A 26,194-nucleotide genomic window follows, 5' to 3' on the forward strand; every position below is an offset into this window, starting at 1 on the left:
TCCCAAACAGAAGAGAAGCTGCATTTGCATTTTATTTGGGTCCCAGAGAGACACAGTGGTTCTGACTCCTCAAGACAGTAGCAGCACTGCCGTCTCCCAAGCCCCTACTGACTGGCAGACTCGGGCCGTGCCTTTTCTGTGCATTAATTTGCCTTCACAGAGTTTGGCCTGACAGACATGGGCTCCAGCCTGTCCTTTTCTGGCACATAACATCTTTGCCATCCCATTCTTACAGTAAAACAGGAGGAGCTGAATTTTGTCCAAGGTGGAATCCTGGGCAGTCATTACCCCTAACAACCAAACCTCAAGACTTTCCTCAAAAACAAATGAAGCAAGCAATATAATCTTAGTGCTAAGTATTGGTAGTTATGTCCTTCCCCTTAGAAATGGATGGGCCTCACATGTTTAACATGGTCATTTACCCAGCATTTTCCCCGTTTCCAATCATTCTGGAGAAGGAAATTATGTTAAGCACTTGAAATATTAACCTTGTCTATGTTTTAATTATACATTATGCCGTTTTTGTTGTGCTCTAATTAAGTGATCTGACAGAAGAACTCTCGCTCAGTGTGCTTTCAAAGAGGAGGAGAATGTTGAGCAGTGCAATTTGATATTTGGCCTTTCATCTACACGTGTGTACTCACGTTCACGTGTGTATTTTACTTTCTGGTGATTTACAAGAACTTGTAATGGAAAACAGATGGCCTTAAAAGCTAAGAGCAGCATTTGGAGTACTGTGTTTATGGGGGTAGGAGTAAACTTCTCTTCACTCCCTTCTTTTCCTTGCAGGGAGAAGAGATTTTTTTGGACATGTTTGAGGATGAGTACAGGAGCATGACAGTAAGTACAGGGCCAGAACATATGGAGGCTAGTGTGCACCTTTGTGCCTGCCAAACTTGCTGATCAAGTGGCAAAGACTGGTAGTGAGGTAGATTTGATTACCACCACCACTAAAACTTTAGATTATATTCATTCCCATGCCCCTGAGATGTCTGCTTTTATTGCTTCCTAACTCTGTGTCCTTGTACAGGATACTTACATTTTGAGCCTGGCTGTCATCTGTACAGTGGGGCACATACTTCTGAGCTGCCCTGGCCAGATGTGGATTACCCAGCAGCAAGCCTCATGCTAGCCCACATGAAAAAGTACAAATGTTCACTTTTCCCCTGCTTCCTGGTTTTTGCTTGTTTTACTCCAGCATTCATGGCATGTCCTAAACAATGTTTAACATTCTCCCGAAATACTAAAGTTACTCACCCTAGGCCCCGCAAGTGATGTCAGTTCTCCACTGGTCCTTAGGAAATCAGCCTCTTCCCTATGAGAAGGGACAGGCCATTGGTGCTGCTCCAATGCTGCAGGAGACAACAGCATTGTGTCTGTAAGGTGGTTAGGGTCACCTGGGTACCAGTCAAAGAGAGGTGTCCTTTTAATGAAGACTGATTCCTGCTAGGATGAAGAACATGTTGTATAACTAAATCTGACACAAATCGCAGTTCTCACCTTAAAGAGAATAAGTGAGAGTTTATTTTAGAGCTAAATATAAGTGACTGTGTCCAGTACTCAGGTTGCCCTAAACATATCTTGACAAGGAACTCAGTCACAAAACAAAATCCTAAATCCAAGCACTTTTCAAATACATCAGTGTGAACATCAGGTGACAGGTTACAGCAAAGTGCGGGAAGCTTCTACTATAGGTCTCAAATGCTATCTGATGGCATCCTTAGCTTTGAGGTTAGCAGAAGCTAATGGTGTGTTAGATTAACACATCCCAAAAAGTTTCACCTGGTAGTCATAAGGATGTGTGGTCAGACAGAGGTGAGCAAGGAACAAGCTATTAAGAAAGCTAAAGATACATAGCTCTAAGTCTGCAATGTTCCAGTTCTCCATGGCCAAGAAGCTCTAAGCAATCTGGTTTGTAGTGTTCAGCAATGAATTGCTCTTTCAAAAAAAATGGATTTGTTCTCTCTCTCTCTCTCTCTCTCTCTCTCTCTCTCTCTCTCTCTCTCTCTCTCTCTCTCTCTGTCTCCCTGGAACTTCAGTGCAGAGTCTTTACCTATTGAAAGAGCTGTTGCCGTTATCTCCTTTGTGCAGATGAGGAAAATGGGAGTCAGAGAGGCTGAGTAATGTCCCTAAGTCTATCCAGCCTGCTGGTGGCAGAGCCAGGCTTCCATGGCGGAGTGGTTCTCTCTGCTGCTCCCTGCCTCTCCCGGGAGCACAGAGGACAGACTGTGGCGATGACACTTTCTATTTTGTCTTTCTGCATTTCCAGAATCAGCCCCCAAGTAGCACTAGATAAATAGATGATAAGTGAGCTTTTTCATGGACATAACTCACCAAAGCATGAAGTGATGGGTACATTTATAATGAACCAAAGTGTTTAAAGTGTCAGAAAGAAAAAGGCAGGCAGCACAGCTAAGTGGCTCCCTGGCTTTCAAACCTGTCTCCAGGGCTCTGGCAGCATGGCCTTCACCACATCTTTATACACTACACCCCTGAGACAATAATGGACCTTTTCAAAGTCATACCTCCTTACTGGCCCACACAGCCCCTGTTGCCATGCTTAGGGCAGCTCAGACTTTTCCCCTTCAGACCATCAGTTCCAGGTAGGCAATCCCTATGGGTATTCATTTTCCCCCCGCTAGTCTGGTCATCCTTAGTACCCTTTGCAGCTTGGAAATGTAAATTCTACATGTTATTTATGATTTGGAAAAGTCAGAACTCTGGCCCCTGTTATGTTTCTTTTATTGCTTCTTAGCTCTGTGGCCTTGGGCAGGTTACTTACATTTTGAGCCTGGCTATCATTTGTGCAGTGGGGCCCACACTTCTGAGTTGCCCCAGCCAGATGTGAAATACCCAGCAGGAGGCCTTGTGCAAAGCCCATAAGCAAAAAATGTGTTCTCCTCTCCTCACCCCACCCCACTCAGGAAGCTTTCTGAGGTTTGCTTATTTTATTCCAGTGTTTATAGTATGTTCCGCTGTACAATACTTGACATTCTCCAGAAATACTAAGGTGACACACCCCAGTCTCTGCAAGTGAAGTCAGTCCTTAGCTGCCCCTAAGATATTGGCGGCTGAGCTAACTAAAGTGAAGTTGTCCTGAATGCTGCTCTTGGACTTGGAGGAGGCAGGCTGCAACTAGACCTCCAAGTCGGACTCTTCTCATATCCCTTAGCAACTCAGGGTTATTGCTAAAGGGATAATGGGCCCTGGGGCTCACTGCTGTCTTCCACCCCTGTAGCAGAATGGAGGGAATTTCCTGGAGAGGGTCTGCAGTTTCAGCCAATGGGTACTGTGAGAAGGCCCTGCTGGAAAGCCAATGCCAAGAGCAGCCTGGAGTGGGAACATGACTCTGCCATCCGGCTCTGAAATACAGGGATTATGAGAAAGGGGCTCAGGCCTCTAGACGACCATGTTTAATGTGTCCTACAAAGGAAGGCCAGCACTATGTGGCCTTGGGGCCCCCTAGCTGAAATGAAAGGAAAAGCCAAAACTTGGGAGAAGGAAAAAGGCCTGCCATTCATCTTGCAAACTGGAAGCATAGTTTCAGTCTAACCCAGGCCTACAGGTAGGCCCTTCTCTGAGGCTTCCTGTGATGTCTGTCTCTCCTAGATAAAGCCCATGAATGTGGAATATCTCATGATGGATGCTTCTATCCTCCTTCCCCCAACGGGCACTCCACTGACTGGCATTGATTTTGTGAAGCGGCTGCCATGTGGTGATGTGGAGAAGACGCGGCGGGTAAGTGTGATCTGGCCTCTCCTGGGTCATAGGGAAAGGGTCTCTAGGTAAGTTAAAGACTGCCTCCAGTATGTGTCTAGTCACCTGTAGGGAATACCCCCTCACACACACCTACTACCACACATGGCTTTCCAAAGCCTGTTACCTGGAAATAGGAGATTGGGATTCTGTGGCCACTGGCACCTCTGTGGACAGCTGTCAGACTACCTGCACCAGGGCAGAGTGTAGCCAAAACCCTGAGTGGAAGCCACACCAAGTTTCTTTGAAGTATAGCGGAGCAGAACCTAGAACACCCAGTATAGGGGAGGTGGGTGTGAACCTCGACTTCAAGGTCTTAGAATCACAGGCATTATACTAGCAAGGTGTCTGGTAGTGAGAACATGATGCTGGCCAGGAGGCAGGAGAACGTGTTTGCAGAGCCAAGTTCTCAGAAGCAGCAGAGGGTGATCCCCTTATCAGCACTTTTTTCTGAGGTGGCCACTCTAGGAAGCCGCCTCAGTCGGGCTCTTCACAGTATTTTATCTCCTGCGTAAGATCTCAGTTTCTTTCTTAGAAAGCAACACTGCCTTTTCCTAGAAAATCATTCCCTGGAGACGTGACTGTGAATAGATCATTTAGAGGCATCCAGATGACTACCACATCTTCTTCCTTGGTCTGCTTGTGGCCAGAGCATCAGAGGGGTTTCACTTCAGAATTTCAGGAAGCACATAAAGTGGGGTGTGCCTCAGACAAGAGGCCTCTGCAACCTCCTTCACCCTGCTGGTACTTTTAATCACATGCTCAGGGGCAGCAGAGGAAGTGGGGACCTTGTATCTTTATGCAACACACATTCCCAGTCCCCTAAGCAAACCACAGACTCCTGCAAGCTGTCCTCTGACCTCCACAAGTGCACACAATACATTTTTTTGTTTTAGTATAAGACCAAAAATACCAAAAGTGCCCCTGAGTCATGCCAGCCATGCTGAAATAAAAGTCATCAGAGTTCTTAGGGCCCAGGGAAAATGAATGAATCGAAACTTGAAATTTGGGCTATTCCCACTCATGTAGGGGCAGTTGGAAGAAGTGGCTAAGAAAAACTACAGGTTCATGAGTCAGGCCCACAGAGGTTAAGCCCTATTCTGTGTGACCTTGGGAGCATTACTTAACTTCCCTGAGCCTAAAGTTCTCCTGTGCCCCCCTCAGCTTTTGTCTGAAATAGCTGACTCGATGGCTGTAGAGTTTCTGGCAGAATAAACAGTGAGAGGGCATTGGTGGAACAACAGTGGAGTGTGCTGGTGTCTTTGATGACCAAGAGGGCTTTACTCACAGTTCCTGCTAAACTCGTACAGAGGAAAAGAGCCAGCAGGGGCTGTGGCAGACATTAAAATCTGAATTGAAGCAGTAGCCATCTTCATATACTATCTGGGAAGCCAGTATGAAGCAGAGGTCCTTGTGCTGAAGTTTTGTTTTTGTACCAGGGATGGAACCAGGGCAGTGGACACGCTCAGTGAGTGTTCTGCCTGAGGGCAGTGGACATGCTCAGTGAGTGTTCTGCCTGAGGGCAGTGGACATGCTCAGTGGGTGTTCTGCCTGCTGTCTAAACTTTGTTTAGACAGTGTCTCCAAATTTACGATCCTCCTACTTCAGCCTCCCAGATATCTGGGATTTCAGATGTGTCCCCTCATTCTGTTTCCTGTAAAGAACAGCAGTTTTTGTGTTTGTCACTATTGACCTCGAGGAAATGGGACACTTCTGCTTCATTCTTTGGCTATGTGTTACACACTGAAGAAAGTTCAGGCACGTCTCAACATTTGCAGGAAGGAAATTTTTTCCATAATTTCAACATTTGCAGACATTTTTTTGCTTCTCCTCCTTTCTTTGTCTACACACTCACCCTCTTACACTGGCACAGGCATCTCTTCTCGGTCTCACTCTCACCGTCTGTGTCTCCCTCCTGCTATAGTGCAAGTTCTCCTATTGTAGTGGTGCTTTTGAAGCTCTGGATATGAGTCTCAGAGCCTCGTGCATGCTACCAGTGACATCACCTCCGGCCCACAAAGGAGGATTTTTTTTCTTTGTTTATTTTGTAGACAGGTCTCACATAGCTCAGGCTGTCCTTGAGCTCACTTTATAGCCAAGGATAACCTTAAACTTCTGACTCTCCTTCCTCTGCCTCACCTGTCTGATGGTTTTGTAAGTGACTCCTCAGAACTATATAAAGATTTCCCAGGAGACTTTGCCCTGTTCCTGGGGTGTCTTCCCATTAGCCAGAGTGGGGTACTTCCACTATGTTCTACTTTTTTTCAGCTAAACTATAAGAGCTACTTCATGAACACAGTGTTTTCTTTCTTTTGAATTATTTCTTTAGGAGAAGTTCCCAGAAGCAGAATTTCTGGTTCAAAGGGTATGGATGTTTTTTGTACATCTCTAACATCACCACTTGCTTTCCCTCTGGGCTGGGCCCACATCACCCTGCTTCAATCTTGTTCAGGATGACTGACTTCCACAGCTGTTTCTGTGGCCCTGGTGGGCTTCTAACCTGAATGACTGTCTCCTAACCCCAGCAGCTTGCAAATGTGGCAAGGAAGCCAGCAGAGGTGAACTGAGCGCCTGTCCCAGGGCCAGCCCAAGGCTCAGACTACCACTTGTGCCATGGTGCACCCTCACTGGGGACTCATGCACCTCTCCCCAGAGCTCTGGCCTTAGGGAATTCCTATGCTCACTCAGCCCCACTTGGAGCTGAGATCCTTCTGACTCCAGACCTTCCCCTCCAAAGCCTGGTTCTCCAAATACTGAATATGACTAAGGTTAGCTTCCAGATTCACAGAAGCTAAGAAATGGAAGTTTCTTCTTCACATTAGAACTCGGTCAACTGCCTTCCCTTTTGAAATTTGATCTTCTGCCTTCCAGGATCTGAAACAGTAGTCATTTCTTACTCTTTTTGGTTATGACTTTAAAATTTTGTGTCTTGATTTAGCAAAGAAAAGAAGATCACTTGATAGAAATCCAGGTCCCAAGCCCTGAATCTTTTAAAGACCAAGAAATGTAGTCAGAAGAACACAGGCTTGGAGCTCCCCTGAGCAGCCAGTCTAACAGCCCTGGGCTCCAGTTTCTCTGTCAGATAGGAGCCACCAGGGTCATTAAGAAGCTCAAATGATAGGCTGGGCATGGTGGTGCACACCCTTAACCCCTGCACTCAAGTGACACAGGCAGATGAATCTCTGTGAGTTCAAGGCCAGCCTGGTCTACAGAGTAAGTTCCAGGGCTACATAGAGAGACCTTGTCTCAATAAAAAGGGGGAGCAAATGAGGTGATGCTCTTGTCCCCCCACAATGCTCAATGGCTGTGAGTGGTGAGAGGGAGCTGTTAATGTCTGCAGGGTACTGGCAGGAAGGGACCATGGAGCAGGACAGCATGCCTGCCAGCCTGTGTGTGCAGCCATCTTGGGAGCCCACTTTTGCAGTGAGGAGCACCTTGCCCTGTAAGACTCACCTCTTTTGTCATTGGACATGGACTTCTCATGTGTGTGCTTTTCCCTTGAAAATTGCTATTTGAAATGGTATTTTATTTTATATTTTAAATGGCTTTATTTTTTATTTGTATTCCTGAGAATATCACCATTCGATATTTGTAGAGCAAAGACACATGTTTTACCAAAAGGCCTACATTGAGCGCCAAATTCCCAACTCATCAATTCCTTTGAAAACCTCGGTCTTTCAAGGGATAGGCTACAGAAAACAGCATGGGTTTCTATTTCCCCATCTTAACCATGGCCTTGCTAGGAGTCTTTGCCATCAGAACCCTGTGCAATGTACTTGACACAGTCATAAATCTTGCCCATGACGGGGACATGCCTACAGTAGGCCCCTTCTTTCTCCTCATCCCTAAATTGTAACTACTTACTTGAGAGCTCACGCTATCAGATAATCCCAGTGGCACTCACTTCTCCCTTCACATTTTATTACCATCTGCTCTGGGCTGGCACAGGAATGGGACTATGCTATGTCATATGTGCCTGACATTACAGAGGCTCGGTTCAACCTCTTAGCAAGTGGGCCAAGCTTACTCTGCCCTCTCAGCACCCATTCTTGCTCCTGTAGTCCTAAATTTATGATACATAACCCTAAAAGCCCAGTACATAGTAGGTGCTTACTAGATAGGAGCTCTTGATTTTTTTTAGTAGAACCACATCTCTGTCTCTCCCAGTTGATGCAGATGTCTCTATGAAGACTAGACTTGAAAATCTGCTAAGAACATTTAGATTAGATTCTTATGCACCCCCACCAGCATGGTGGGGAACTGCTTTATCCTGCACACCACTCTAAAACTCTAAAGGCTGTGTTTCTTAAGATGAGGCCAGGACTACGCAGGACTTTCAGAATTTCTACACAAGTATCCTGCCTTAAGGCAGGATCGGGGCATTGGTAGCTAATCAAAGATACTCACTGCATGGACCACCAGGATGCAATGCCTCTCCAGATGCTTGAAGGCGAAACTTTGTCCCCTCTCTTTTATTGAAAGTTCCCTGCAAATAAAGGGTATTCTCCCTTTATTTAACACAGGACTGTCACCACCTTTACCACAAGCAGGAATTCACCTGCGTGAAGCCACAATGGTTTGCCCTGACACTCCTTTATGTAGATAGTGGTATCTACCAAGGGTCTGAAGGCAACCCCGTTCTGCAAGTCTGTGCTGACTGTGCCCTCCAGCCTTGTCTCAGGGTGGTAACATAGCCAAAGAGTTAGGGATTACTGTGTCTTATCCACCACAGTAGAGTAGAGGGCACTGCTGACCTTGTCTGTTTGCTCTGGAGCTGTGTCCCAAAGAAGCCCACCATTCCATGTCAGGGAGAAACCTGGGACAAGGGGTACCCTGACCTGTGGCTTGCCCTGTGCTTCTGGGATCTCTGGTTAGTGGCTAGTGTGATTCTGGGGCTAAGGGCTGCTTCTGCACAGATGTCACTGGCAGCTGGTGACATGGCCTTTTCTCTGCTCTCAGGACATGCCTGGCAGCCATACTGGATGCTGACAGACTCCTTTTCTATGGGACAGGGATGCTTGTGCTGACAAGCATTCTCTGCCCCTGAGATGAACTGGGAAAGCCTGAGGGGGCCTGAGGACATTGCTATCCATTTGGCCAGGTATCAGGCCTTACTCTCCTGTCTCTGTCACTCTCCTCCTCCTAGGGCCCAGGCCCAAGAGGTGGAAGACTTAAGATGGGAGTTGGACTTTCAGTGAGTCTAGCCAAATCTAAAGCTTACATACATGTTACTCTCTTGTCCTGTGCTCATATTTACTAGATTGGACTGGCACACATCCTGGTGATTTCTGTCTCCCAGCCCCACTAGCTCAGATGGAGAAGCACGGAGGTGGTAGCCCTTCCTTGAAGCACTGTCTCGGGCAGCACTCCTCACCTCCCTGAGTCTTAGCTATTTTCTGACTATGGAATGGGCAAGCCAGCAGGCAGAAGATGTGTGTTAAAGGTCATACAACCCTTGGGGACAGGTCCTGGCAAATGGCAGGTGCCTAGTAAAGTGGCCTGGGCCTTCACCTATTGTGGACTGAAGTAGGCTGCTCCCCAAGCCTAAAGTGTCCTCTTACTCTTTCCAGGCCACTGTACTTCAAGGCTGGCCCATGTTTTGCCCCCTCCTTTTTTCCCATTAACCAAGAGTCACCATGAAATGCCTTCATTCAGTGCACCTCTCCAGAACACTCCTGGAACCCTACTCTCCTCTTTGTCTGCTCTATCCAGGCCATCCGGGTATTCTTCATGCTGCGTTCCCTGTCACTGCAGCTGCGTGGGGAACCTGAGACCCAATTGCCACTGACTCGGGAGGAGGACCTGATCAAAACAGATGATGTCTTGGATCTGAGTGAGTTGGCCATCTTGTGTTGCCCCGTGGGCCAGGGGGTACAGGACACTACTCTACTGATCATCTGCAGCAGGGGTGGGAGTATGCACAGCATGCAGTCTGTACTGCCTGCCACTGACCCTGCTGAAAGGTTAGTGCTAAACAATAGGAGGTCCAGTGAGAGTAGGCCCTCATTGACAGGATGAGGACAGCACTGGCCTTTCTAGTATTGTGGATTTAAAGGGCTTTTGTCTGAGTCCAGTAGAACAAGGAGTCTCTTGATGCCAAAAGGAAGTCTGTAAAAATCAAACTATCAAAATGAAAAGACACCACAAACCCCCAAACAAGTCACCAGTATTTAGGTAAGAATGGGGACTTTGCAAATCAGAAAGATATGTGCTTAGCCCATAACCTTAAACTGTATTGACCATTGTCTTAGTGAGAGTTTCTATTGCTGTAATAAAACATGATGACCAATAATAACTTGGGTTATTACTACATCACAGTTTATCATTGAAGGAAGTCAGGGCAGGAACTGAAGCAGAAGCCATGGAGGAGTACTGTTTATTGTTTGTTTGTTCCTCATGACTTGCTCCGTCTGCTTTCTTACACAGCTCTCAGTGGCCCAGATTGGACAGTGGGCTTTCTTCAAACCACACAATGGTCAATGAACTATCAGGAGCCTCTGCTAAAGACACAGGGTTAATTCTGAATCCTAAGTATGAGGAAGGAGACCAAAGAGGATACTCTCAAAGAAGAGGCATAAAGTAGGCAAAGAGAAGAAGCAGGTGCCATTCTGTAGTCCGACTATTCAAAACATCTTTTCTGATGCATAATTTATTTAAAATAAATTCCTCCAACCTTCAGTGTATATAGTGCAGTGAGTTTTAGTCATGTGAGCTGGTTTCACATGGCTAAACCATTGAGCGTTAACTTTCAAGCCAGCTCTGCCTTACTCTTTCTCCTCTACCATAGCCTCTGTTTTTCCTGCTGTAAAATGGGGATGGTTGCTGTGCATTTTGGCACATGCCTTTAGTCCCAACACTTGGCAGGCAGCAGATCTCTGAGTTCAAGACCCTCACCCCACCCCCACCTGTGGTCTGCAGAGCAAGTTCTAAGACAGCAAGGGCCACACAGAGAAACCCCATCTCAGGGGGGGAAATGGGAGTGGTTACAGGTATAGGACTCTTGGAAAGCCTTGCTTCACATACACAAGGCTCCAGCTTCTGTTCTTACTACTTGAGAAGGAAAAAGGTAGAGAGATGGCGAGTTTTGCTTTGGTGACTGGTTGAGAGATGCCTTGGAAGCCACAGCCACAACCTAACGCTAATCTGAGAAGCTAGTGTTTGGTTCAGCACACTGGAGAGCTTCTACCTCCTGTAGAGCACCAGGATGCCCAGCATGTGGGTACCTCTGACTGAGTGACCAGGAAGTAGGTGGAAGAGGACCTCACTGGTTCTTTTTTCTTTTCCTGGCATTTCTCTTGTTTGTGCTTTCATCTCCCCATGTGTTAGAGAAATAAAGAAATTTGCCTGTCTCCTTTGACCCTTTACCCTGAAAAGCAGCAACAGTGATTTCTTTTTTTTTTTTTTTTTTTTTTTTTTTTGGTTTTTCAAGACAGGGTTTCTTTGTGGTTTTGGAGCCTGTCCTGGAACTAGCTCTTGTAGACCAGGCTGGTCTCGAACTCACAGAGATCCGCCTGCCTCTGCCTCCCGAGTGCTGGGATTAAAGGCGTGCGCCACCACCGCCCGGCTCAACAGTGATTTCTATAAGGCTAGATTTGATTAAGGACCCGTCTTTCTCTGACTTGATCCGTGCAGAGAGGGAGAAGTCTCCCCTCACAATGTTGTATCTGTGAAATGGAATTATATTTATGCTGGGAATTTGCATTCCTTTGCTCCTTCCCCAAGGAAGGACCCTGCTGAAATAAAGGTTAAAAGTATTTCACTTATCAATTTTAATTGATTAGTTGCTAGTTGAGATCACTTAACTGAGCCTTTTTGGGTAGTTGGCCATTAAGAAAGAAATGGCTGGCTCACTTTATTCATCCTGACTGCAAATTATGTCTTTTGCTAAAGAAAATGACATTCAAAAAACTCAGAATAGGAGGGTTTTTAAACCTGGTGCTACCATGTTGTTGTCTGGCTTCTGTTGTTGTTTGTTTGTTTAAAATTATTTTGGTGATTGTAATATTGAAGATCATCATACTTCAAAGTACACGAAAGATTGCTATAAAGCTGACCCTGGAGTGGTTGAATGATAGCTGAGTGATTGAAGTTTCTGTCTTCATGACAAGGTGAAAAGCTAGGAGAGAGGTTTGGTATTGGTGCACTTTTATATCCCATGATAAGGTCTGGTAGGTTTAAGGAAATGCCGACTCTGCACAGCAAGAAGTGTGACATAACGAGTATTTATTCACCTTGTTGCTCTGATAGGAAACACATCCTTGGAGATCTCTAGCAGCAGCAGCAGCAAGAGTCTGCTGACAAGTCCTGAGTCTTTGGTCCTGCATGGCAGGTACCATACTAAAGGTATGCTTGCTTCCACCAAGGACAGCAAAGGTGTGCTCATACCCTGGAAAGGTGCATTGGCTCTGCCCTAATCGAAGCTTCCCTTTGCTCTCCTGAATAGGAGGCTGGCATGGGGCAGAGGTTGAGAGCTGTTTTCAGGGTAGGCTATGTCTACTGAGTAAGGGGAGAGCAAGAAGGAAAATGACTTTAGGGGACCAGCATTCTGGCTCACCAACCTCCTGCTCGCAAGCTTACCATGACTGAGCTTGTGTCATCTACCCCATCTTTCTTTCCTTTTACAGTGTGCCTGCATCCAGCACACATTAATTCTTATGGCTTTTCCAGCCCTCTCTAACAGATAAGGACTTACAGTTTTCTTCTTCTTCTTCTTCTTCTTCTTCTTCTTCTTCTTCTTCTTCTTCTTCTTCTTCTTCTTCTTCTTCTTCTTCTTCTTCTTCTTTTTGTTCTTGTTCTTCTCCTTCTCCTCCTTCTCCTTCTTCTTCTATTTGTCTTTTTCTACTTTCTACTTCCGATATAGATTAGATCTATGTAAGTCTCTCTTAGTGTCCTCATTGTCTAAGTTCTCTGGGATTGTAGTTTGTAGGCTGGCTTTCTTTGCTTTATGTTTTACAACCACCTATGAGTGAATACATGTGATAATTGTCTTTCTGTGTCTGGGTTACCTCACTCAAAATAATGTTTTCTAGCTCCATCCATTTTCCTGCAAAATTCAAGATGTCAAGATTTTTTTTCTGTTATGTAATACTCCATTGTGTAAATTACCACATTTTCCTTATCCATTCTTCAATCAAGGGGCATTTAGGTTGTTTCCAGGTTCTGGCTATGACAAACACAGCAGCTATGAACATAGCTGAGCACATGCCCTTGTGGCACGATTGAGCATCCTTTGGATATATACCCAAAAGTGATATTACTGGATCTTGAGGAAGGTTGTTTCCTAATTTTCTAAGAAATCACTACACTGATATCCAAAGGGGCTGTACCAGCTTGCAGGGGTGTTACCTTTTCCCCACACCCTCTCCAGCATAAGTTGTCATCAGTATTCTTGATCTTGGCCATTCTTACAGGTGTAAGATGGAATCTCAGAGTTGTTTTGATTTGCATTTCTCTGATGACTAAAGATATTGAACATTTCCTTAAGTGTCTTTCAGCCATTTTAGATTCTTCTGTTGAGAGTTCTCTGTTTAGGTCTGTACTCCATTTTTTTTAACTGAATTATGTGTTCTTTTGGTGACCAATTTCTTGAATTCTTTATATATTTTGGAGATCAGACTTCTGTCTGATGTGGGGTTAGTGAAGATTTTTTCCCCATTCTGCAGGCTGTCGTTTTGTCTTGTTGACCGTGTCCTTTGCTTTACAAAAGCTTTTCAGTTTCAGGAGGTCCCATTTATTAATTGTTTCTCTCAGTGTCTGTGCTGCTAGGGTTATATTTAGGAATTGCTCCAAGATATTTTGTGCTATTTGTGGCCATTGTCAAGGATGTTGATTCTCTGATTTCTTCCCCAGCCATTTTATCATCTGTGTACAGAGGGCTACTGATTTTTTTTTTTTAGTTAATCTTGTATCCTGCTACATTACTGAAAGTGTTTATAAGTTGTAGAAGTTTCTTGGTAGAATTTTGGGGACCACTTATGTAAACTATCATATCATCAGCAAACAGTGAGAGTTTGACTTCTTCTTTTCTTATTTGTATCCCCTTGATCTCCTTTTGGTGTCTTATTGCTCTAGCTAGGACCTCAAGAGCTATATTAAATAGATATGAAGAGAGTGGACAACCTTGTCTTGTTCCTGATTTCAGTGGAATCACTGGGAGTTTCCATTTAGTTTGATGTTGGCTGTTGGCTTGCTGTATATTGCCCTTATTATGTTTAGGCATGTTCGTTGTATCCCTACTCTCTCCAAGACCTTTATCATGAAGGGATGTTGTATTTTTCAAAAGCTTTTTTGGCATCTAATGAGATGATCATGTGGTTTTTATTTTTCAGCTTGTTTATATGGTGGATTACGTTGACAGATTTTTGTATGCTGAACCATCCCTGCATCTGTGGGATGAAGCCGACTTGATCATGGTGGATGATGGTTCTGATGTGTTCTTGGATTCAATTTGCCAGTATTGTGTTTAGTATTTTTGCATCCATGTTCATGAGTGAGATTGGTAATGTCTTTCTTAGTAATGTCTTTCTGTGGTTTCGGTATCAGGGTAATTGTAGCCTCATAAAAAAAGTTTGACGATGTTCCCTCTGTTTTTATTGTGTGGGATAATTTGAGGAGTATTGATATTAGTTCTTCTTTGAAAGTCTTGTAGAATTCTAAGCTGAAGCCATCTGTTCCTGAGCTTTTTTTTGGTCGGGAGACTTTTAATGACTATTTCTATTTCTTCAGCAGTTATAGGTCTATTTAATTTGCTTATCTGGTCTTGATTTAATTTTGGTAAGTGATATTTATCCAGAAAGTTGTCCATTTCCTTTATGTTTTCCAATTTTGTGGAGCACAGGTTTTTGAAACATGACCTGATGATTCTCTGTGTTTCCTCCGTGTCTGTTTTTATGTCCTCCTTTTCATTTCTGATTTTGTTAATTTGGATATTCTCTCTCTGCCTTTGTGTTAGTTTGGAAAAAGGTTTGTCTATTTTGTTGATTTTCTCAAAGAACCAACTCTTTGTCTCATTGATTCTTTGTATTATTTTCTTTGTTTCTATTTTGTTGATTTCAGCTCTCAGTTATTTCCTGCTGTCTAGTTCTCTTAGGTGACTTTTCTTCTTTTTATTCTAAAGTTTTCCAATGTTCTGTTAATTCACTAGTGTGGGATTTTTCCAGCTTCTTTATGTAGGTGTTTAGTGCTTTGAACTTGCCTCTTAACACTGCTTTCATTGTGTCCCATAAATTTGGGTATGTTGTGTGGTCATTTTCATTGAATTTTAGGAGGTCTTTAATTTCTCCTTTTATTTCTTCCTTGACCCACTGATGATTCAGGTGAGCATTATTTAATTTTCATGTGTTGGTGGGTTTTCTGGAATTAGTATTGCTGTTGACTTGTTTTAAACCATGGTGATCTGATAAGGTACATTGGTTATTCCAATTTTTTTTGTATTTGTTGAGGTTTGTTTTGTTACCAAGTATGTGGTCAGTTTTTTAAAAGGTTCCATGAGGTGCTGAGAAGAAGTTATATTCTTTTATGTTTGGATGGAATATTCTATAGATGTCTGTTAAGTCCATTTGAGTGATAACATCTGTTAGTTCTCTTATTTCTCTGTTCATTTTTTGTCTGACTGACCTGACCAGTGGTGAGAGGGGAGTGTTGAAGTTTCCCACTATTAGTGTGTGGGGTTTAATGTATTATTTAAGCATTAAAAGTGTTCCTTTTACATATGAGGGTGCCCTTGTGTTTGGGGTATAGATGTTTAGTATTGAAATCTCCTCTTGATGGAGTTTACCTGTGACTAATATGAAATGACCTTCTTTGTCTCTTTTGACTGATTTTAGCTTGAAGTCTATTTTGTTGGATATTAGCATAGCTATACCCACTTGTTTCTTAGGTCCATTTGATTGGTATAATTTTTCCCAACCCTTTACTTTGAGACGATATCTGTCTTTGAGGTTGAGATGTGTTTCTTGTATGCAGAAGGATGGATTCTGTTTTCGTATCTAATCTGTTAGCCTGTGCCTTTTTATAGGTGAGTTGAGTCCATTTACATTAAGGAACATTAATGACCAGTGATTACTATCTTCTGTTAACTAGTTTTCATCGTTGGCAATGTTAATTTGTGCGTTTTCCCCTTTTTTGGGATTTGCTGCTCTAAGACCATCAATTGTCTGTGTTTTTGTTGTTGTAGCCAACTTCCTTAGGTTGTAGTTTTCCTTCTAGTGTTTTGTGTAGGGCTGGGTTTGTGGCTAGGTATTGTTGAAATCTCGATTTGTCATGGAATATCTTGTTTTGTCCTATGGTGATTGATCGTTTTGCTGGGTATAGTAGTCTGGGCTGGCATCCATGATCTCTTAATGTCTGCGTAACGCTTGACCACGACCTTCTGGCTTTCATTGTCTCCAATGAGAAAGCAGGTAATTCTGATAGGTATTCCTTTATGTGTTGCTTGGCCTTTTTTCTTTGCAGCTCTTAATATGCTTTCTTTACTCTGTATGTTTAGTGTTTTGATGATTATGTGGCAAGAGAACTTTTTATTTGGATCCAGTCTATTTGGTGTTCTGTAAGCTTCTTGTATCTTCATAGGCATATCTTTCTTTAGGTTGGGAAAGTTTTTTCTATGATTTTGTTAAATATATTTTCTGTGCTTTTGAGTTGAACTTCTTCTATACCTATTATTCTTAGATTTGGCCTTTCATAGTGTCTCATATTTCCTGGATATTTTGGGTTAACCTTTTGTTAGATTTGATGTTTTCTTTGACTGATGAGTCTATTTCCTCTATTGTATCTTCAGCGCTTGAGAGTCTCTCTTCCATCTCTTGTATTCTGCTGTTCATGCTTGTGTTTGTGGTTCCTGATCATTTTCTCATGATTTCTGTTTCTATAATTCTCTGTGCTGTGTTTTCCTTATTGTCTCTATTTCAGTTTTCAATTCCTGAATAGTTTCTTTCATATGTTTGATTTCTTTTTCTTGGTTTTCTTTAGGTGATTTGCTGATGTCTTCCAATTTCTTGTCTTTTCCTCCATTTCTTTAAGGGAATTTCTCATTTCATCTTTAAGAGTCTCAAACATTCTCTTGAAGTTATTTTTTAGGTCATTTTCTTCTGCTTCTTCCATACTTGGTTGTTAAGGTCTTGCTTTTGTAGGGTCTTTAGATTTTACTGGTATTGTGTTACTCTTTGTGGTGTAGTGTGTGATCATACCTTTTATATTCATCTTTTCCTCTAATAGGTGTGGCTGGGGCTATCTGAGATTCTGTTGAATAATTTTCTAGGTGCCAGTGAATTCAAAGCTCAGATGGTTGTTCCTTGTGGTACAGTCAGTTACCCCGTTGGTTACTCTGCGTTCCTGGAGATGGCTCAGCACTCCTGTGCTTTGCTTTGCTCCCTTGGAGTTTGCTGTCTCAGGCCTACTTTGGCCTAGGTTGCCGGCTTTGCCCTGTTTCTGTAAATCCTGGTCTGGATCCCCTCATGCAGAAGTCCCTGGGTTGGAGTTGGACCTGGAAAGGTTTCTGACTCTGTTCTACTGCCTCATAGATCCCAGGCTCAGGTGCAACCCAGAATCGCAGAAGACCTGCTTACTCCCTCAGAGGTCCCAGACTCACGCTCGGACTGCAGAGGTTCCAGGTTCCTGACTATTCCCTTTGATGTCCCAGACCAATGCCCAGACCCACAGGGGTCCTGGCTCAGGCTTACTCCCTCAGAGGACCCAGACTCACACCTGGCCCTCCCGCCGAGATCTCTGGTTCCTGCCTATTCCCTTGGAGAACCCAGGTTCACTCACGCCCAAGACTGGCAGAGGTCCTGGCTCAGGCCTAGTTTCTGGGAGGTCCTAGACTCACGCCCAGACCCACCAGGGTCCTGGCTTAGGTCTACTCCCTCTGAGGACCCAGTTTCCTTCTTAGTTGACTGAATAGCCACCATTTTGTAAATCCCAAGACTCCAGGGTACTCGGTGTTATTTGGGGTTTGAAGTGGACCTGCATTCCTCTGCTCTCAGCCTGCGCTACTAACATCATAGGCAGCCCCTGTGTGTCCTACAGCCATAGTAGTATATGCTGTGTCATACAAGGACACTGTAAATACCAGGAAACTAGGTATAGTGTGATCACAGCAAAAGGGGGTATCTAGGAAGCCCCCACCTGCTGTGCCTTACTGTGTGAGAGGAACAAACACAAGCACAAAGCTCCCAGATCAGGAGATAACTGCCCCCACAGCATCACAGAACTAAAGTTAGATAGATGGCTGCTATGCCCAGTGCTCTGAGAGCAGCTGACCTGGCTGAGGGCTGCATGTGGATATGGGTGCAGGATCTGGACTGTAAAGGGTAACGGTAGTGAGAAGCTGGAGAGGAAGCCTTGCAGGTCCTATGGGTAGAGAAAGAATAGAGTTTATTCTCAGGTAATGCAGTGAGGTTTTGTAAATCCGGCTGGCTTGATTGTATTGCCAAAAGCCTCTCTTGCCTCAGCATGAAGTGTTGGTTTATGGGTCAAAAGATACAACAGGGAGGCCAAGCCCACAGAGATTTCCTGAAGAGGCCATACATGGCTCACTATGTGTCCAAATGAATTGTCCTTACAGTCTGCCTCGTCTTTTCTGTGGCCTGGGTACAGAGGGGCATTATGGCACAGATGCTAGTCCCATTGGATCCAGCTTGTTCTCTGGAACCCACAAAGGGAGACTTTTATTTGGCCTCACATCTTGTCCCAGCAGGCTGCTATGAACCTTCCCTCTCCCATTCTGAATGCTTCTAGCCCAGGATCTGCTTGTTTATGAGAGGTAACTGACCATGTAGAAGAAGCCTCAGGTCCAGGGACAATGCAGATGAGATCCTCCTCTGCTCCTTCCCAGCTATGTGGCCTTAAATAAATTGGTTCACCTATGAGCCTCAGTTCCCTTTTGGATAAAATGAAAGCAGCAGTGCTTACCTATGGAAGATTATTAAAAGGAGATGCAGAGGTTGCAGATCGCTGGCCTTCAGGCAGAGAGACCCACTGATGAACAACTGGTGGAGTGTTAGCAAGAAAATTTTGTGTTAGCTACCAGAATATTTCTTTGTAGGAACCTAACTTCCTATTCCTTTTGAGTCTGACAGCATCTGGCCATGTAGAGTCTGCATCTGCCCACCAGAAAGCTATTGGCCACCCTTTTGTGTGGGGACACCCTGTCCCCAGCCATGAGCTTCTCCTGAACTTTAACCCTGTGTTCCCAGCAGCATCTCAGGATGCTTCTCTTATTCTAAAGAGCACCTGGGTCCACCTTCCCACCGACCCTGCCTGTAGCCTTCTTGTCTCAGCTGGTCACAGTACCATCTTGCTGGCTGGTGCTTTGGGCTCATTTTGACCTCCTCTTTCTCTCACACTCCAATTCTGTTGGTCAGTGTCCCTCAGTTCTTCTTGTCCAATGTCAGTGGGCCACCTATCTCCCTGCTCTACTCCAGCGGCTGGGTCTGTGCTGCTGTTGTCTTTCACCGGATCACTTCAGTCCACTTCATGTTGTGCCATTTTCTTCTCCCTTGGGGTCTGCAGTTCATTCTCAGTGTTTAATGTCGTCCTTTGAAAATGAAAGTCAGATTGTTGCCTCCCATTCCCCTCTGTATACCCAAGTCCTTGGTGATTCTCGAAGTCAAACATCGTCTGGCATCAGCTCCCTCTGTCTCCTGCTCTTGTGTTGACATCCCAGTATCACTTCCTCACACACACTTGTTTCCCAGAACGAGTGTGCTACGACCCAGTAAAGGCCCAGTGACACTCATGTGTCACACTGACCTCAAAGTCTTGATCTGTTTGCGGTCCAGCCCAAGTCCCTCCTTTTAGTCTTTCATTTACTGATGGACATGGATATGACTGTGGGGGTTGTACTGCTTGTTTTTGTGATGCTAGGGATTGAACCAGGGCCATGAACAATGGAGGCAAGTAGTCTGCTACTGAACTATATCCCTAGTCCTCTGTAAATGTCATGAAATTCAGACCTTGCAGAAGATCCTCCCTTGTTTCAACAGTTCTTCCATCTGCTGTTTTCTCTAGTTCCCTTGCTGAGAACTCTTAGGCCCAGTGAGCATGCCTGGCTTTGCTTGTCTGATTGCCTGGAGATTCGTTTCCAGAAAAAGTATCACAAAACTCCCCAAGCATGTTATGTGGTTTGATTGTAAGTGTAAAAATGTGAACTCATTGATTTGTCTTGTAAAGCCAAATGACCATTTTGCAATTTTGTCTGTCAGTTCTCGAAAATTCTGTCGGCTTGTTTTGCTGATGACCCAGACATGATCACGTGCTTCATTCTGGTAGAGAGAGAGAGAGAGAGAGAGAGAGAGAGAGAGAGAGAGAGAGAGAGAGAGAGAGAGAGAGAGAGAGAGAATGAGAATATAGCATAAACAGTAAGCATAGTGAAAAATAAAGGCAGACGATGTAATATCCTAGAAGGCAGCATCTTGAGCTTTCAGCATTGTAAACACTGGGCTCAAGTGAACTCAATGGAAGAGCATTTATCAAGCATGAACAAGGCTCTCAGTTCCATGCTTGGCACTGTAAAAAAAATAATTAATATACAAAATATGTAAATAGCCCTATTAAAAGTGAGAATGATTGCTTAATATGTGAGGACCTAGGTTCAACCCCCAGTACCACAACATCATGAATGAATGATAGTGAAAGCCTAGTGTAGTGTCATATGTTTGTAATGTCAAAACTCAAGAAGCTAAGGCAGGAGGATTATTAGTTCAAGGTCAGCATTGACTGTTTAGCAAAACCCAGGCCCAAAAAGTAAATAATCATAGAAAATATCCTCTTCCTAATCAGACATCACAGAAAACAGGCTTCTCCAAATCAGATCATCACAGAGAGTATCCCCCTCCAAATCAGATCATCACAGAGAGTATCCCCCTCCAAAAAAGGAGTTGAATATAGAGATTCTATTCTTAGATTCTTGCAACTAGAGGCACCTGGCAGCCATTGCCATGGATACATTTTGGATTAAGAAAATTTTAAGAGGACTGGGGCCATGGCATATGGGTTAAGAGCTCACATTGCTCTTGCAGAGGAGCTACGTTGTGTTCCCAGTACACATGCCAGGTGATTCCCAACTGTCTAACTCCAGCTCTAGTGCTCACACACCTCTGGCCTCAGAGGGCATCTGCACTCACTTACACATACCCACATGCAGAAACACAACACACATACCTACATATAATCTGAAAACAATGTTTTAAAATTTTTAAAATGTAGCTTTAAATAAAGGATCCCTTTCTGGCTGCTGGGTTTTAGAACCTGTGTGTGGAACTGTGATTGGGTAAGGTGACTAGAATCAATGCTGTTTCCTGAGTGTGACGATGGCCTTGTCGTTCTGTGTGAGTGTGTGCTTGTCATTAGTGAGGAAACCTCACATGTTTAAGAGTAAAGTTGCCAGTGCTTGCTACCTTGGAGTGACTCAGAAAACAGCAGTGGGTGCTGGTTGAGGCTAATAGAGAAGAAACAAATATAGCCCATCATTAAATCTGCTGAGCGAATGAAGGACACAAGGATGTCTATTGTAGCCATCTTTAAACTTTGCTGGGAGTTTGAAAATTTTCAAAATAAAAGTTTAAGGGAGTGGTAAGGGGGAGATCAGCTCTCTAAAAAATTGTCATTTAACAAACATGTATATTGTGTTCAGAACCCTGGGCCCTGAGGTTTGGGAAAGCCTGGGTATGCATTCTAGATGTGTGATGTTGGGCAAATTAGTTCACCCCTATGGGTCTTTTCCTCCTTGGTAAATTGGGTCTAACAGTACCTGCTTCTGCATCCTATAGTCTAAAAGAGAGTCCCTTGGAAATCCTCTGCATGGTGTGTAATGAGGGCATTCATATCCTGGCTACATGCTAAAATAACTTCCTTATTCTCGAGAAGAACCTCTCTCTCTAGGAGTCTGAGAAAGCATGGTGCCGTGAGCAACCCTGTCTAAAGCACACACTGGAAAAATGTAAAGAAATGGAAGAAGTCATATAGGCTTGTTAGTTAGAAGGCATGTTCCAGGAACGAGGGTACCTTCTGATTGGAGCAGAACTTCTGATTGGAGCAGAACTTGCAAGGGGACTGTGGTGTGTTGGCTCTGTGCCTACCCTCTCTGGCCTATTTTTGCACAAGTCACACAGGGTCTCTTATTGAAGCACCTTAATGGGTGTTCCTGCCTTCGTATCACCCATTATACATGATACGAAGAGCAGTGGTCGTAGAGTTACTCCTGACCCCCACTTCTAGTCCCATAATCAGAAGTTTACTCACCAGCCTTGCAGCTAAACCCTTTACCTCCCCAGTCCAGTCCTCTGCGCGTCTCCCCTGCCCAGGCTGTGACATGTCTGTGTCTGCCTGGCAACATGTTGTGCATGGCCTACTGCCCATCTCTCCCTGCTCCTGAATCAGCATCTGGTCCTACTCCTCAAGCACAGCTCAAATGAATTGGCACCTCTCACTCAGTTTGTGTCTCCTGGTGTCACACGGTAGACACTCAGGAAAGGCTCGCAGGACTGTGCCAACTTGGGCTTTAGCAGCACTTGAGCCAGGTAGAAGCATGGAGAGGTGCAGTAGGCACTGCGCCACCTTCATAGTGCGTGACAGTCATTTGCTCCTGGCTCTCTGTGCTTGAATAGTAAGGTTTCCAGGTGACACACACCCAATCCAGTGAAATATCTCAAGAATCTTATATGCTTCTTGGCAGTTTATTTAAAATATGGTTTGTTTTCATTGCAGCAGTTGAGTGACCCCTAATCATTTTTCCTCTCTGAGAGTAAAATCAGTACCTCCCTCTCCTTCACCTCTCTCTCTTTCTTTCCACTTTTCACTCCTATCCCTTCTTCCCTCCTTTCTTTTTTTACTTCATCTTTACTCTGCTTTGAAACTGAGTCTCTGAACTGGATGGATCAGGGGAAAATGACAGATTTGAATTAAACCCATCCTCTGAGGAAATGGAGACTCAGGATTAGCGCCATTTCCCCTCTCTATGAATTAGACTTCTCCTCCATATACTTGATGAATAATGTTACTGGCCACTTTTCAGAAATGAAGTCGAAATACGGAGAAATGAAATTTGTATCTTATAAACTGACTGGAAATGTGATTATAATACAGCTGTCAGTTTTATTCAAGTGGAAAATTTCTAAGTAAATCCAATTGCAGCATTATTTGGTTCTTTTAAAGCAGGGTGATGTAGCTGTTTCCTGCGTATTGATTATTTGATTGGTACCTGTCTGCTGGTCCTCTTTTTTTTTTTCTCAGTAGCACTCATTGATGTGGTTTAATGTATATTCCTGTAATCTTTCTCTGTTTTATAAACTTACAATCATAATTGAGCTACATTAGAGAGACATGTTCTGCTGAGATCACAAGGTCACCTAACGACTGTGCCCTCTTTGGTTGGCTATGGATTGAAGTGGATCTAGGACAATTCTGACCAAGACAAAAGTTAGGAGGCTGCTTTCCAGACAGCAGCCTGTGCATGGGGCTGAGGCCCTGCACGAAGAAGGCTGACTTTGAGCCTCTGCTCTTCTTCCTCTATAAAATCATTTACAGAAGACAATCTGCAGCTTGAAGCTATCTTCCAAAGCCCTGTCTATCCCATGCATTTGAACATGAGCCACAGCTAACTTCTCAAACAGGAGGGAAGTGGTTTAAAGTTAGCTGTCCAAAGAATCATGGTATCTGAAGCCCACTGAAACCCTTGGGAGCTAGGTGGGTTATAGACACTTCCACTGGCAGGGTCAGTGTTTCCAGTGCCTGTCTTGGCATCCTAAGGCATATTCCATGACCTTTCTACCTCAGACTCCTTGTGACTCCGTGCTCAGGAGGCTGTTGGGAGGATAAGATGTTGCTGACAGATCTGAGCAGTCCTGACATGGCCTCATAGAGCCCACTCCATAGGCCAAGACGCCCTGAGACCTGCCAGGCCAGAAAGCTGGCTTCAGTTCTTCCCAAGCCTGTCTCCCCATAAAGCCCACTGCTGGCTCTCCTTGTCCAGGCTGAAATCCCTGAGTAGCCTTGCCTCACTCTCCGTCTCTCATCTCTGCACCAAAGTGCTCAGGAAATTGGCCAGTTGAGGCAGCACGTGGGTAAAAAGCTTGAGCCTTTTCACTGCCTGGGGCACCTTTTCTCTTTTTTGTGTTTTTGTATTTGTTTTTCAAGACAGGGTTTCTCTGTAGCTTTGGAGCCTGTCCAGGATCTAACTATTATAGACCAGACTGGCCTCGAACTCATAGAGATCCTCCTGCCTCTGCCTCCCAAGTGCTGGGATTAAAGGTGTGCGCCACCACCGCCTAGCCTCCTCTACTCTTACTGTAACCCAGAACACAGAACTTGGAAGGAGCAGCTCCTTACAGCAGAAGCTTTTATGGCCACTGGATTTCTATCTAAGGGTCTTCTGCAAGGCTTTATCTGCATGCATAGTACCCTGACTGTCCTTTCTAAAGATGCCTAGATGTTCACAGTTCTGTGGTGTTGACTCTTCAGTGTCCCCTGAGCCACACACACTCTGCCTTCTATCATTGCTCACTGAAGCCAGCCTCCTTAACAACATCTGACTGACAGAAGGAAAGGACGATAGTGAGAGTTTCTGTAGGAAATAGGAATCTATAGGAGAGCTTGGTTGAGGGCTGACTTTCAAGACATCCCTTGCACTGACTTACTCAGTGATGCTGTCTGGGGCTGTGCCCACACAGGCCTCTAGACCCTGCAGCTGCCATCTCTCTGTCTATGCCTACCTCCCCATCTAGCCCAACAAGACTGAGATCACACAAGATCTAGTGACTGCCCCTTGCCTCGGGAAGGAAGATTGATGGAACACACAAAGCAAATCTCTGGGGATACTAAAACAGCAACATATGCCCTGACCTTTATGAAGGTCTAAGTCAGGAGAGGGCCCAGTCTCCTTTTAGCCTGTCCTTATTCTAGCCCAGCCCAGCCCCACTGGGAAGAGCAGACTAGAGGAGTCCAGCTGCTCTTTCCTCCTGTATTCTCCTAGGAAGATAAGCTCTTTTTAGATTAGGCCGTGAGAAGTGCTATCTCCCAGGACCCTAAATCATACCAAGTAGAAAGACACTAGAATACCATGGAGTAGCTATTAGAATCTCTGTTAAAGAGCAAAAAATGGATGTCCTCACCTAAGACTTAAGAACTCCCAGGTGAGGCTGTCTGAAGTGACTAGCGTAATGTGTGCAGGCACAGTAGATGGTCTGAACCAGGTTTTCAAGTGAACGGCCAGTGTTTAAGAAACATCTCCTCAGTTGGAGATGCAGCTCAGCTAGTAGAGTGTCTGTATGCCCAAAGCTGCGAGTTCAGTTCCCACCCCTCCCTCTCCCATGTCCCCACTCAGTACTCAGGGCTTCTTCCAAATAAAGAAACCCAACATGCTACACCCAACATACAAGCTGCTTTCTCTGAAGGTACCTATGTTTGGGACAGGGAAACAAGATGATTATGACAGGAAACCATGTCTGAGAATTGAGGGCAAGAGAAACAGACAGAATACTGAGCTTGGAGGATTATCCTAGGGTGTAGAGATGCTATGGAGCATGGAGTCCACCCCTGGCCCTGTGAACCAGGGCAGGGCAGGTAGAGGGAAGGCAGCCATTCTGAGTTAGGCAGAGCTACAGGGGAGCCTCAGCAGTGCTTACTCTTGCCATCATCTGCAACTTCAAAACTCAGAGCCGAGCCCCTTTCACTTGCTCTAAGATAAAGCCTTGACATCTGTATGCCCTCTAGAGGATTCTATTGCATGACCAGTATTGGAAACCATGCATGGTATTAGGCAGAGCCAAGAAGGTTTTGGAATTCAACATTTAGTCTTTGCTGCTTTCCATGAATTGCGCTTCCCTCTGGAAGCTCTCCTTCCCCACGTGCCAATCAGACAAATGTCAGCAGGGAAGTGGCACTGGGCATGAAGCAGAAGCTATGTCTACTTAGGTCCTGAAATTGGCTTTCAGGGTAGAGAAGATATGCTGTCTAACTCCTCATTGTGTGGATAGATCTCAATGACTTTGACACCGTCCTAACTACAGGACTGCTAAGCACTCCCAGAGGAAAAGAGGGCCTGTATGTTGGGTGCAGCATGGGTTTTTCTTCTGTAAGATACCAGGGAACACTCAGGAAAGGGAGGAGAAGGCCTGCTTCCACTGTCCAACTCCTCTAGTTGGACATAACAGTCAGCCATTCTCCTCTTCCTCCCATCATAAATGATTGTGCACAGTTGGGATACTATAAAGTAACCAAACACAGCATGCCGACCATGATCAAGAATAAGTCAGCTAGCCGGGCGTTGGTGGCGCACGCCTTTAATCCCAGCACTCAGGAGGCAGAGGCAGGCAGATCTCTGTGAGTTCGAGACCAGCCTGGTCTACAGAGCTAGTTCCAGGACAGGCTCCAAAGCCGCAGAGAAACCCTGTCTCGAAAAACCAAAAAAAAAAAAAAAAAAAGAATAAGTCAGCTAGCCTCA

The 26,194-nt window shown here is 44.7% G+C and overlaps 1 protein-coding gene across 8 annotated transcripts in view; it reads left to right on the top strand.

The window, feature by feature from the left end:
- Clec16a (C-type lectin domain containing 16A) overlaps positions 1-26,194 on the top strand; it is a 218,684-nt gene that overhangs the window by 91,821 nt on the left and 100,669 nt on the right. For 4 of the 8 annotated variants that reach the window (XM_075942027.1, XM_075942032.1, XM_075942025.1 and 1 more), the window contains exons 16-19: positions 790-840; positions 3,610-3,738; positions 6,086-6,121; positions 9,469-9,589. In XM_075942027.1, the coding sequence (XP_075798142.1) occupies positions 790-840; positions 3,610-3,738; positions 6,086-6,121; positions 9,469-9,589 (337 nt within the window). The remainder of the gene's footprint in view (positions 1-789; positions 841-3,609; positions 3,739-6,085; positions 6,122-9,468; positions 9,590-26,194) is intronic. The other 4 variants (XM_075942026.1, XM_075942033.1, XM_075942031.1 and 1 more) reach the window with 1 other exon arrangement.

This window comes from Microtus pennsylvanicus, chromosome 11, assembly GCF_037038515.1.
Source record: "Microtus pennsylvanicus isolate mMicPen1 chromosome 11, mMicPen1.hap1, whole genome shotgun sequence".
Classification (NCBI taxonomy): Eukaryota; Metazoa; Chordata; class Mammalia; order Rodentia; family Cricetidae; genus Microtus; species Microtus pennsylvanicus.